This window comes from Eucyclogobius newberryi, unplaced genomic scaffold (genome assembly GCF_026437365.1).
Source record: "Eucyclogobius newberryi isolate DKJ021-1_F unplaced genomic scaffold, fEucNew1.0.hap1 SCAF_9, whole genome shotgun sequence".
Classification (NCBI taxonomy): domain Eukaryota; kingdom Metazoa; phylum Chordata; class Actinopteri; order Gobiiformes; family Gobiidae; genus Eucyclogobius; species Eucyclogobius newberryi.
Genome location: NW_027316532.1, coordinates 36,478,356 through 36,492,418, shown reverse-complemented (window position 1 = coordinate 36,492,418; position 14,063 = coordinate 36,478,356). Strand labels below are relative to the sequence as shown.

At 39.5% G+C, this 14,063-nt stretch overlaps 1 protein-coding gene across 6 annotated transcripts in view; it reads right to left on the bottom strand.

Moving 5' to 3' along the window:
- dab1a (DAB adaptor protein 1a) overlaps nucleotides 1-14,063 on the bottom strand; it is a 283,501-nt gene that overhangs the window by 58,165 nt on the left and 211,273 nt on the right. For all 6 annotated transcript variants that reach the window (XM_072439262.1, XM_072439263.1, XM_072439266.1 and 3 more), the window contains 2 exons: nucleotides 9,239-9,378; nucleotides 5,078-5,176 (listed from right to left, as the gene is read on the bottom strand). In XM_072439262.1, the coding sequence (XP_072295363.1) occupies nucleotides 5,078-5,176; nucleotides 9,239-9,378 (239 nt within the window). The remainder of the gene's footprint in view (nucleotides 1-5,077; nucleotides 5,177-9,238; nucleotides 9,379-14,063) is intronic.

Sequence of the window (14,063 nt, the reverse complement as noted above, 5' to 3'; positions counted from 1 at the left end):
GTCCAACTATTTATGTGCCTCATTTTTTCAATTTCCAACCAACTCACACAAACACTTGAGCTTGTTCCTGCAGTTTCAGCATCAGCTAAATAAGGTGATTAAATGTAGAGCTATATCAGTCCATACCATCTACATTTAAAATAGATGGACAAAGACCGTATCTGTTGGAGAATAAAGTGGCCTTGGCAGTTTCATAATCAATTGAGCCAATACTTTTAAAGCTCTTATCTAATGTGCTCAGTTCTGCTGCAGAAAAAGGTCTGAAATCCTGTATTTGCACAATTACTGTTATGTTATGATGATTAATAAGCAATTATCTGTACATCTTCAGATAACTGACACAATCTGAGGTCTGACACGATAACGACCGGTACTACCGACTGTATATCGACTTAGCGTAATATCTTATTGGGGCTCAGTACTTTTTCAGGACACTTTTCATTTACTGAAGCTCATTAACATTTGAGAGTTGAATAAATAACATTGTTGATGATTCTGTTTCTTTCTGCTGTTTATGCATGTGAGCTCATGTTTTTTATGATATTTGCTCGCTGTGATTATACTACTGGTGTTATTGTATCAGAGGCATAATATTAGTTTCAATACTATCTATAACCGTGATATTTTCTGTCACAATATGTCACACATCAGGTGTTATCGTGACGAGCCTGAATAATGCAGTAGTATTTATGTATTTATGTTTTTATTATTTCATTCAACAAATATATGCAAAGCTAATTACAATGCAAAGTAGTAGTTGCTTAGTAAGTACCAGTAGTAATATTTGGAAACTTCTTAATAAATAATCTTAATAAATAGCACTTTCTTTCTAAATATAATATGTTTTTATAACCTCTGCTTGAAGCTGCCGCTGTTTTAAAAGATAAAGGATCATTACTACAATGCTTTTCTGTATTGTTTCTGCCCTTCAAACATCCTCTTGAGTACCTTTAGCATCTCATGTTTTAGAACTTTAAAATGTGTCCACAAAAACCACACATCAGTCGTTCCCTCGTCAGGAAGTGAGTTAGAGCTCCACCTACTGGCTGCAGAGATAAATACAAAGGGGAGATAAAGCGCTTGCCCCTGACAGTACCGTAACTACGCAGTTGTTATGAGTGCGAGTTGATGGCAGAATTGCTCAGAACAAGTCTGGGGATTATTTATGGACTTAAAAAGAAGATCTTGAAACTTGAGGCGGAGGGAAAAGGCATTTCATAACAGGATTAATGCAACACCCATGAATGAAGTTAAATACAGCTCAAGTATTTGATGAGGGAACAATGTAAGAACATGGTTAAAAGCTAAAAAAGTAAAGTTTGTAGAGGTTTATTTTGTCAAAGTTATATAGGTATTGGGGCCGAAATTTGCATTTACATATGAGTAACATTACTGCCAAATAATATTACTTGAGTAAAAAGTAAAAAAAGTACTCATGTAAGAGTAAAAAAGTTACAGTTTGGATGTAAAATGTATTTGCATGATTCATGATTATGGGTAATGTCGTTGTACGAACAAAATATTAAATAATGAACAGATTTCCAACTGTAAAAACATTCATATCTGAAGGGAAGGTGTAAGAGGTGGAAGTATTATAGTTATATTGCAGTCAGAAAAATACTCTGAAAAGAACAATTTCAAGTAAATGTATCTGAGTAAATTTAACCTCTGCATTTTGTAAATATCAGAGTACCTTTGACATACACTTTGTGAATTGTCCAAACAACCAAATTGAACCAGCAGGGGTCAGTCTCTGGGGTCAGTGAGTCCAGCCCTTCACACTTGACCTCTCGCGGACTCGCGGCAAACACTTGAGGTCAGAGTCGCTGGCGTGTGATAGAGACAGAGACCTGCAGGTTAGATTAATGCCTCCTCTCCTCTTCTCCTCCGCGACCTTCCCTCCTCCGTCCTGTGCAGTGCACCCATACATCCTGCCGCCCTGGAGTCTGACTGATGCACCGACAGGAGGGGAATGAGTCTGTCGAGAGCCCTGAACCTCCGCACATGCCCTGTCCTCCCTCCCTCCCTGGCCATTATAGGAGTTAGGCTGAAGGACTGCCGGTAAGGACAGCATATCTTTATAGTTAATATTAATGCGAGGAGACAGAGGACAAGGTCTCCCCGTAGAGCGCTTTACTTTGACATATGCTGCCCGATTCCCCACCTATCCTTCCAGTGCCTTCTCCGTCTGTCTCTCCCTCCATCACTCCGGCTCACATCATTGTTTCTGCACACTCTTCTCTTTCCTTTTACATATATCAAACGCAAATACAGCGCAGCATGGCAAATTTGACTTCGACTCAAGAGTGGCATTTTTGATTATGTGCTGTCCTATGCGCTATTAACTACACTGTACTGGGAACGAACATTAAGTGACATTTTGTGAAATTTCTACAATTTATTCTTCTCTCTGCGAGACACGCACTCGTGCTAAATGACCCACACGTCCATCACACTTGAAGAGATAATGAGTTGAGTAAAAGACCTCCACCAAGGCACTGTATATATATATATATATATATATATATATATATATATATATATATATATATATATATATATATATATATATATATATATATATATATGTGCCTAAAACTACGACAGTGGGGTAAGTACTGCTAACCAAGAAGCTACACCGCTCCAGACAGGTCACTGCACTGGCATCGAAGGAAGGGGAAAAATACCATGGTACAATAAAGTAAAGTAACATGGCATCTAGTTTCACCTTTAAGTCCTTTATAAAAGTTCTTGCTTTAAACAGGTCACATCGCAGGGGAAAGTGCTCAGTCGAGTGCAATAATCACACTTGAAATTCCCTTCTCAAGGATTTATTTTATCTGTTTTTTTGACAGGGATGATCCAAGTTTGATCCCAGTTGCAGAGTATGTGTCCTCGTCACCTTGAAGACAAACCAACTAAAAATATTACAATGAACTATCAGTTGGCATGTCAGAAACTCAAAAGTGTATTAATGGTAGGGCGGGGCGACATGGGCAAAAATGAATATCTCAACATTTATTTGGAATATCCTGGTGACAATAGTCAGATGATATTATTTCTGTTTAACAGATATGTGTTCAAATGTGTCATTGGGATTTAAGTTGTAATTGAAATAATTGTGATAATGATTTATTTGTTCTATAATTGAGCCGCCGTACATTAAAGTTAATGGATTTTCTGGGCAACGTAGCCAAACAGACAATGATGATGTCATTTTTAAAAGCAAAAAGGGCACTAAAATGAAAATACTATGGGACTGCACAAAGTTTTCCTCTATCCTGTAATATTTTATCAATCATTATTAGTATAGTCAACCAATACAGCATAGACCTACTTTCTTGTAAACTCTTGGTAAGTGTGTCATTCCACCAGCCGAATTACAGCTTTATTTAGTCCCAACTGACACACATAAGCATTCACTGTAGCTCAGAGCCACTCCTGAGGTCTAAATCTCTGGCTTTACATGTCAGACAGTAAAGCCAGTGTGCAGACAGAGGCTTCATAATGTTTCTAGAAGAGTCCAGCAGATGGGCAGGAGACTGAACACGACATACATGCTAATGCCGGGATACATGGCAGTAAACAGCAGTTCTTGGTTCATAAACGTCAAATGTCAAATGAAGGTAACAAAGTCAAGCCCTTCAAATGCTGTGTCTTGGGAGAGCATTATATTTTAGGGTACTGGCGGATACTGGGACACATGAAGCCAGATGTGATCATACTGGGATTGCTGTCGGTGCATCCTTAAGGAGGGAGCTTCAAAGGAAATCATTACACTCCACTGGTCACTGCAGAAACACACTGACCACAAGAAGAGTACAGGAAACTGGGTCCTCAACATCCAGCCAATACATTGACTTTGTGAGATGCTAAGTGGTGTTGTAGTCTAATGCAAATGTTTATGGATAATCAAATCAATACATAAGCATTCAAAACTAGAGCTGATTCAAGATAACTTGAGCTGGGGCTATAATGCTGCTAACTGCCCACACTGAGCAGGCTGTATTCTGTGCAGTTACCTTTTAAAGAATAAATATAGTCTTTATTTTTGGACAATCATCATCTGTTCATTAATTGACTTTAAAGTATAGAACTTTGCATTAAACCTCCTACGGATATGCACAATGAGCCGGCACTTTAGACACAGCAACTACTATTATATTTTATGAAAAATAAGATACAAAAGGCTTCAAAATTGTCAACCCAGTACTAAACCAGAATTAAACTAGGACTAGACACCAACCGGGTCTGACCCAGGACTATCCAAGAATTGAACTAGAACAAAAACAGGTCTAAACCAGGACCAAACCAGGTCTAAAACTGAATTAACCAAAACAGGGCTAAACCAACAAACAAGAAAATGTGTTTTTAAAGGTGTACAGCGAGCCGGATCAGATCGCTTAGAGGACCTGATCTGGCCCGTGGGCCTTCAGTTGAATATGCCTGCTCTAGACTAGCCACATAGCTACAAGTGCTCACGTGCTTTATCCAACCAAAGCCAGAACAAGTGATGCGGATTTCTTTATGTGGAGAGTACATTTGAAACATATTTTCCTTATAAATGTATTTTAAAAGTTCTATAGAAATCCAAAAGTGTCTCTTTCTGCACAGACTACTGTTAAAGGGTAAAATGCTTAAATCTATTCATTTGACCAAAATGTTTTTGGTTTGTATTGCCAATAAGGAAGTGCTACTGTATATGTATTTGACTTTAGATGTCCTCATTAGTTAAGGACTACATCGTGTTTTGCATTCAAAGTGTCCGTGACACTGCTCTATCAGACGGATGAAGGATGGACAATTGGACGGGCTCGGAGCAGCCGTGCATGTATAAAGAGCCTGATCGTCAGTATAATACCACACGAGTGCTGTTTGTGTTTGCCAGAGCCAACACAATAGGATGCGCATGTTTTCTCATCTGCACCGGCCTTGTTCTCAGGGTTTCAATTAGACCCCCCTAATTTCCCCAGAGGCCCCTCCCTCTCAAAGATGCCTCATTAACAGAGAAAACACACACGCTTCAGTATAGACCACACATACAGAGATATAGATATATAAAGTACAAACTACTCACCCCCGATTTTTCATCGTAGATTTTGATCCCTCCGAAGGATACAGTCAAGAACACCTTCTGCTTGTGCTCTCCTTTAGACCGTGCTGCTGCTGCTATGCCCTGTAGGGACGCACACGCATGAATACATTTACACAGAATCAAATATGTATCAAAATGTTCCCCCATATTGGTCTATGCAGAGATAAGTTAGACAACACTGAAGAGAATTAAGGTAAACATTTATAGAGCGCCCCCCTGACCTTAGACACACAGCGGTCACGGCAGAGCAAGGCATTATGGGAAAATTATACAAGACACACAATCTTTCTGGAAACGTGTGGTCCACTGCGGTTATCAGTGTATTGACTCTGATAACTGTGGCTCTGGGTGGAGGAAAAAAGGAGAATGTGGAGGAAAAAGAAGAACGCGGTGCGGAAAAGGAATGTGGGAAGAAAAGAATCAGGGCTGATGCCATGGAAGAGAAGGCGTGGCTCGTTTTATGATGTAACTGTTTGGTGTTATATTGCATCAAGTATTGTTACTATTTAAAAACAAATCTGCTTATAATAAGGGGCACAACAGTTGGAAACATGAAGGTAATTCACGGTTTATGAATTCCTTGTGGAAAGGCAAACTCACTCACTATAATAATAATAATTCCTGTTTATTTTCAGCAATAGAATCATCTAGTTGACTAAATCAGTTTTTTCTCAAACTGTGCCACAGAGGATTTGCTTTTTCTGGTGTTACATGAGGTTCTACACAGTTCTAATATTTGTTAAAATAAGATTAAATCCACATTTATGTCCTCTTCTTTATCCTCTATATCATCGCAATGACGTAGTCCTATTTTAGACCAGGCTTAGTCTTAATTTAGTCCATAGTCCTACTACAGACCTGATTAAGTTCTGGTAGAACCTGCAGAGTCACATTCTTCCCTAAATAGTACTTGATGTAAAACGTTTTAGAACAATTGAACCAAAAGCATGGTAGATATTTACAACTTGCTTTACAGTAGAACATTACAGTAAAAGCAACATCTCTGTGGACTGTGCACCAGAAAAGTGACATATTATAAAACTACAACACTGAGCAATGACACAGAGTCCTATTGTGAGTATCATTTTTAGTATTGGATAGTTGTATATTACCTCATTCTTTTACAAGACAATGACTTCATACATTGTCAGCCCAATTAGGCCTAAGTCAAACCGAACACTTCATCCCCGACTGAACAAGTGAAAAATGAACAAAAGGGCCGTGCAAAGAAGGAGTCATCAAGCCTCTTTTACCTATATATATACATTTTCTCTGCTAAAATGTCTCACAAATAAGGGAAAGTACAACGTGCCGGGGCAAGTTACCTGCTCGGATTAATTGAGTGTATGATTTATGGTCCGACTAGAGCATCTAAGGATTGGGGCGTCTCTTTGCTTTGCCCGTAGCTGTATTTGCATAGGCGAGCCACAACAGCAGATGAAAAGAGGCAGAATGGCAGGCTGGTGCAGGGCGGGGCAGTGGAGGAAGAGGTGGAGAGATCAGAGAAAAGGACTTGATGGATTTGCTGTCTGAATAAATGAGGAGGAGGAAAGCTGTTTGATCCATGAGCTGTCTGTCCGGCGCCTCACCTCATGCGCCGCGCCCGGATGGAGTTTTCAGCGGACATAAACAACACGGGCTCTTTTCACACCTTTAAGCTCTCACGCCAACAGATAACATCGACTCGCTCATTCCCGGTATCTCCTCGTTTCATTTAGAGAGAAAAACTGCTACTCTTTGTGGTTTGTTTATTCAGATAAGACACAAGGGTTTGTAAGGACCTTTAACCGGACTGTTATATTACAAATAACAGGCCTGAACTTGAATTTTTTTCTTTTTCATTTTGCATTTTCGGTTGAGGAATCTGCATAGGAAATCAGCTGCTTCAATCCAACAACACTCCTCTGTCTACATAACTAAATGTGTTATCCTCTATTTTGTCTTACAATATGTTAACATGTCTTGGCTGCCCCAAACATACACAACGAGTATTTTAGCAGCACTAAAACGTTTGTGAAATGCGGAGGACGGATTTCCCTTCAGGGGCAATAAAGTGTAACCTTAACTTTATGTCCAAACTCTGAATCTAGTCTCCTTGACTTGACCCATCATTCCTAACCCTGTCCATATTAGTTACTGCAGAAGCTCCATATTAGTCCTGCTGGTGACATTTTTGTTTTAAAGGAGACATACTGGGATGAATCACAAAGTCTTTTCACTTTTCACTTCCTGTTCAAAACTGCAATTGATATTGGAATTGATAAACTCTGTGTATATATATATATATATATATATATATATATATATATATATATATATATAGTTTCCCCCGGAGTCTTAATTTTTTTTCAACTAATTACAACTAAGAACTGGAATGGGGCAAGCAGGTGAAAACGGGAATTTTTTAAGTAATCAAATCAATCAAAATACATCAACTATACTTTGAATAGTTTAAACTGTTTAAATAAAAGTTAATTTTGCATAATTTCTCTTCTTTAAATCATCTTTGTGGACTCTTTGTGGTCCTAATTCTCACACACAACTCTGAATAATAAACTCTCAGTTTGAGTCATATTGACATATAGAGTCTAAACAGCCAAACGCTTTTACTCATTTCCTTAACAACAATCATAGTTGTTGCACCATATTGCATCTTGCTGATTCCTTTCCCATCTGCCATAATAACCTCTGAGCTACGACTGTATATTATATTATGTGAAAGTTTGCTGTTTCTCACTCTCAGGAAAAACATTCTTTTGGAAGCACTTATATTTATTCAAATGTCTTCCTGTTTGCATTTAAATTGTCTTAAAATAGGTCTTCTAGGTTCATCTTTACCCAGTCCTCCAAATTAGACCATGAATTCTCTTGCAACAAGAATTACTTATTATTATTTTTCTACCAATAAATGCCAACAGTTACGGTAAATCTTTCTTCAACTATTATTCTACTCAAAGAGCTCAATGCAAACATGAAAGAGCACATTACTGTATGTGGGATACACAAAACATGCATATTAAACTAGTGTTAGAATATGCATGAACTTGTGCTAGTTACAGCCAATGTTATTCCACTTTAATTACAGTATCAATGTTCTTCAGACCATTAGATGAAACATAAACAAGTCAAATGAATGGAATATGAACCCACCCATTGCACGTGTAAGGAATTTAAAAACAGTGTAAATTTATGATATTTGTGGTAAATCACCAATCAAACAGCATCGTTTTATTCATAATGGATATATCTGATATTTGACAACATATTCCAATAAATGATGTCTAAGAATCTTGTTTTTCCGTCACTTAACATGCTCTGAATGAACAGCAGCTCTAAGTAATGTGTATAATGTATGTGTCATTCTGCAATTAAGTCTGACCCTGGTCAAGGTTAGAAGTTTACAAATGATGACGTCTTTCAGTGTTAATGACCATTAATGAGGCACAATTTAAATCTTACTGAAGACCGGCTGTATAAGTGTTTAGCCTGATTTTTACCATCATTTTGGTGATGTTTATTATTCTACTTCCTGGTGTGACATGAGCAGCAGTTTTGTCATAGGTAGAGGTAATTCCACAACTGTTACCCAGCAACCATATTGTAATAATGAACCAAAATGTTCAATGAGGGTTTAAACTGTCAGAATATTGTGTCTGTTGTTGATGGAATGTCACTTATTAATGACACTGCAGTGATCACTGCCTCGTGGCATTGAAGGGTCAAATGCACAGGACAAATTTCCCTACAGGGACAATAAAGTCTACCTTAACCTTAACCTTACCAGTATTAATATCGGAGTTCTCGATCTAAATTCTTTTATTGACAATGACTCTTGGATGAGAGTCGAAACGTCTATTTTTTCAAACTGAGTCCAGATGACTACAACTGAAGCTTTTTCTACTTAACCTTAAGGTTTGTGGGGAAGGCGTGGCCTGATTCTTTGCACTCCTCATGTCTGTGGGGTCAGTGCAATTCTGTTATGACTATTTGTTCATTCTGAAATCAGGTCCTGTACAGCCAGCACACATAAAAACCAAACAAATACTGAACAATATCTTTTCTCTATCATACAACAAATAATCTCATACATTTTGTCAAACACCGTACTTTAGATGGTGAAACGTGTGCAGGGCCTTGTCTTACCTTGAGCTTCATCATGGAGTCCTGGCAGAGCTTGTCTCCTCGGGCAGCGGTGACCTCGTCCAGGCCAATGAGCTTGGCCTTGTAGCGGACGCCATCGCCTTTAAAACGCCTGATGAGAGTCGCCTCGCTGCGATCCTGCCCTGCAGACACACACACACACACAGACTGGTCAGTGCGGAGAACACACTACATCTTCCATCAAGGACCTCCATCTCACTCCCCTATTACCTGGGGGTCATCAATCACAGCGCTCACAACAGTAATCTGAAGTAAAAACATAGGTCAAAGCTCCTCATACTGGGTCTCACACCAGCCAACTCCATGTCCTGTTTTGCCACACGGAGCTCTATGTCTTCCTCTAATGCGCCTCAAACCTCAGCACATGTCATTGTATTATTTTATAGTTTAAGAAGCATTAATCGATTCAGTTTGCCTGGATGACTAGGACGAGTAGTATTCAATCTGAAAATGATTTATACTATACCTAAAGCTCAGTTTACTTCATGCTAAAGCTTTTTTAAATGTCATAATTTCAATCTAATGTTGAGTATTTTTGCACATTTTCTGAAGACCATTTAATAATTTAATGATTTCACACATTTGAATACATAATTTTGAAGCCAAGCTAACAACAGTTTAAGTCTAGACAATGTACTTCATGTTGACTCTGTGAGGCCTCGTGTTTCAGGTAAAGTTAAAAGGTCGATAACGGTTGATAGATGTGAACCGCTGGGGTTGGCCTGGTGTTTGCAAATGTTCTGAAGTAGTTTGGTGAAATATTTGGTCCATTTCACTGGTTTCATGAGTTCTATTCTCCTCACGGAGTGCACTGTGTTAGGGTTAAGGCAAACGTACAGCTCTCCGCCACTTCGCACCCGAAAACAGGTAAAACCCAGACCATGTTTACTTCATCTGCATCAGTCCATTATTGATGTCAATTTTCTCTGATTAATTGCACGAGTTTATGTGTCAACTTTCACAACCCTACTTCAAAACAACATGCACAATATTATCTAAATGTATATACTGCCCAGCTCTAATCCACATTTTAAATACAGAAGCATCAACAGTTGACAACACGCTGAAATATAACTGCAAAGATGATACAATTACAGTACGTTTTCTACGCAAGACAGTATTTCTTGCATGCAAAGGTAGAAGTTAAACAATTACTGCTTTTTTCCCGTTAGCGACTTGGATTCGACTGCGATTATCGGAATCTCACGGCCTTATGCTTTCGGTCTCGCAGAATACCCTCCTGGACACACCTCTCCGCCTCTTCCCCACACTCGTTGGGAGTCATCAATCACTCTGCTCACGGCAATGATCTTAAGAAAAAGCATAGGTCAACACTGCTAATACCGGCTACATCTTGTTATGCGCTTCTATGTGACGGGAGACCTCCGCCGTAGCCCCGTGGCATCATATGAATGGCACGGTCAATACACTGGGACGCGGCGATCGATGGAGTTTTGCAGGATTAGACTTGAGGCTGTGAAGTCCTCGTCCCTGGACAAGTCTCCTCTAAAATAACGCGCTGACATTTGGCTCTTATCTCCTCCGTCTCGCACACAGCTCTTCTCGGTCCATTGTCAGTGGAGATGGCGAACATTGTGCAGCTTGTATCGGTGGTTGTCAGGGAGGGCGCAGGCATGTTGACCTTGCTCTTATCCAGGAAGTGTTTGAGTCATGTACTGCACGCCACATGGTACTGAGGACATGTTGTAATTGGAATATTTGGGTTTTGTTGTCCGTTCTGCCGTGTGTGAAGCCAAATAATGCAGGGAAACCTACAAAATCACTTATTTTAACTGTTAGATTAGAGTTTTAGTTTTAGTCCTAAATCAAGGTCTATTTTTGTTTAGTTGTGGAGCTGGTTTGGTCCTGTTCTAGTCCAGTCTAGAGTTGGGTTTAGTCTCAGTTTGTATGTGGTGAATGTGTGAACGCACTCTTACTTTTATGTAATATTAAGTTTTAGTAGTTGAGAATTTTCAAACGTTGATAAAGACGTTTTTTTTGCCCTAAAATTCAATGAATTTGTTTCCTTTTTATCACCAAACTGTCTATTTCTGTTTTATTTTATCATTTTAGCCAGGGTTATAGGACATGTGTGGTGCTTTAGGGCGGTGTGTTTAAAAATGTCCTATAGAAAGCAACATGACCTTGACAAAATTACGAGACAAAAGAAGAATAATGTACATTAACTAAACTAAATCTGCAAAATCGAATCAAAGGAAATGCATTCTTATTTACCGTAATGCTGTATAGTTTGTGTTTCATTTGTCGTCATAGTAAAACAATCATGGATGAAATCAGTAAATCATAGTTTCCTGTCTCTCTAAATGGACTGTTGAATAATTCAGAGATGAGCACTTTCTAAATGATCTTTCAAGTTAAAATCTACAGAAGAGAGTTGACTAAAAGCTGATATATTCCTTAAAGTGTAGCCTGGACATTTTCTTCACCTCAGCATTACATTTTACCATTACACCAAGAAACGTATAACCTATGGCTGCCTGTGAGAGTGGTGCTGAAAGAGGCGGTGTAATGATTATCCAGCATATTCTGATAATATATGGAGGCATTAGTTTTGTACTCTACAGCGGCGTGACTCTTGGAAGGTCATACGCAGTGATGGAGAGGTCTCACTCCTCCTCCTCTTTTCTACCACATCCCTTCACAGATAGTCTGTAGCGCTGCAGAGTCAGGACACAGCATCATTTTATAAAGATGGTAAAGATTCGATTGTCTGCATTTCCACTGAAGCCACTAATTACGCTAAACTATTATTTCAATTAAATGAACAGAAACCATAATTGTGATCTCGTGATATCACAACTTTATAGTTTAAATATTTAACTGAGCTTTTCTGAGGTAGAATTTGCTGTTTAACTGTCAGATTGTGGTTTTTTTTTGGTTGATGGTTCATATCTCTGTAATTACAGGGTCTATTCAAATGAAACACAAACAGGCACAAAGTTCAACGTCTCTAGCATAAATAAACAGCCCCAGCCTCAAAAAAGCAGTCAGTTAAAAAGACTATAATCTGAGGCTCTGCAGGTGAACGAGGCTCTGCAGGTGAACGAGGCTCTGCAGGTGAACGAGGCTCTGCAGGTGAACGAGGCTCTGCAGGTGAACGAGGCTCTGCAGGTGAACGAGGCTCTGCAGGTGAACGAGGCTCTGCAGGTGAACGAGGCTCTGTAGGTGAACGAGGCTCTGCAGGTGAACGAGGCTCTGTAGGTGAACGAGGCTCTGCAGGTGAACGAGGCTCTGCAGGTGAGCAGTAGGTGCGTTCTATGATTGATACGTATCAGGAATAATCGTCCGTCCACGCCACGAGGAAATGAGACTCAGATTTGGTGCCAAAAAATTGTCCATTACGCCTTTAAAAAACAGTAAATCTGCCATATACAGATAATAATAATGTGAACGCAACCTACTCACTGATAAATTCCATATGACTTTAGATATACTGTAATAAAAGTTTTTTTTTACTTTTAGTCTACACTATTTACAGTGGGCAATGATGGGATGGAGCTTCTCTGCTCAAATGTAAAATAATCATGCTAAATTCTATGCAAAGCACAAAATTATCCTTAAAGAACATATGTACAGTAGTTGTAGCTTGAAAATCCAATACACAACACCCTTCAAAACAGTCAACAACAAAAAAATACAAAGAAACTTTGACCTTAGTACTTTCTGAAATATTTTCAAACTGGCACAAACCAGTGAACACCACTGTCTTGAACCAGGAGGAATAGAACAGGCTATGAAGGCTAACGCAGCAGCAAGATTACTAACTAAAAGAAGAGAGCACTTTACGCCGCTGCTTCACTGACTTAAAATCCTGCTCATGACTTAAAAAGCTGTACATGCCATGGCCCCATCCCACCTCAAAGACGCTATAGAACCATATCATCCAAACAGAGCTCTTCACTCTCAAAATGCTGGACTTCTGGTGGTCCCAGGAGTCTCTAAAAGCACAGTAGGAGGTAGAGCCTTCTGGTGGTCCCAGGAGTCTCTAAAAGCACAGTAGGAGGTAGAGCCTTCTGGTGGTCCCAGGAGTCTCTAAAAGCACAGTAGGAGGTAGAGCCTTTTGGTGGTCCCAAGAGTCTCTAAAAGCACAGTAGGAGGTAGAGCCTTTTGGTGGTCCCAAGAGTCTCTAAAAGCACAGTAGGAGGTAGAGCCTTTTGGTGGTCCCAAGAGTCTCTAAAAGCACAGTAGGAGGTAGAGCTCCTGTGTTATGGAATCAGCTCCTGTCCATGTTAAAGAGGCCGACACAGTCTCTTCATTTAAGACCAGGCTTAAAACGTTCCTCTTTGAAAGAGCTGATGGTCAGGCCAGTTAGGAACAGAAACATAAACCTACAGTTTCCCAGCTACGCTGCCCTAGGAAGTATGACAGCTGGAGCACTATCCTCTGCTTCTGAATACTTTTCCTATTAAACAATATGTGTCTGTTCATTGCTTCCTCTTGGAGAGTGGTTCTGTTTCAGACACTGCAGACTCTGACCTGGAGATCTGGATGCTCAATTGCCTGGAGGAACTTTCTCTACTCTAGATCTTCATCTGCCTGGACGATCTACCCTCTCTCCTCTTGAGTGGTTCCACAGTCTATCTGAAAATGGAAGCGCGTCAGTTGTCCCCATAGTTACTACATTCTTCTGAAGGGTTTTGTTGGTTTTCCTTGCAGAAAAGGAGGGTCTAAAACAGGGCATGCTGGGACATTTACTAATTTCCTATGAACATTGTTCTGTTCTTCATTGTCACCCTTTGAGGCAATTGCTGTAATGATTTTGGGCGTTACAAAAACAAATGGAATA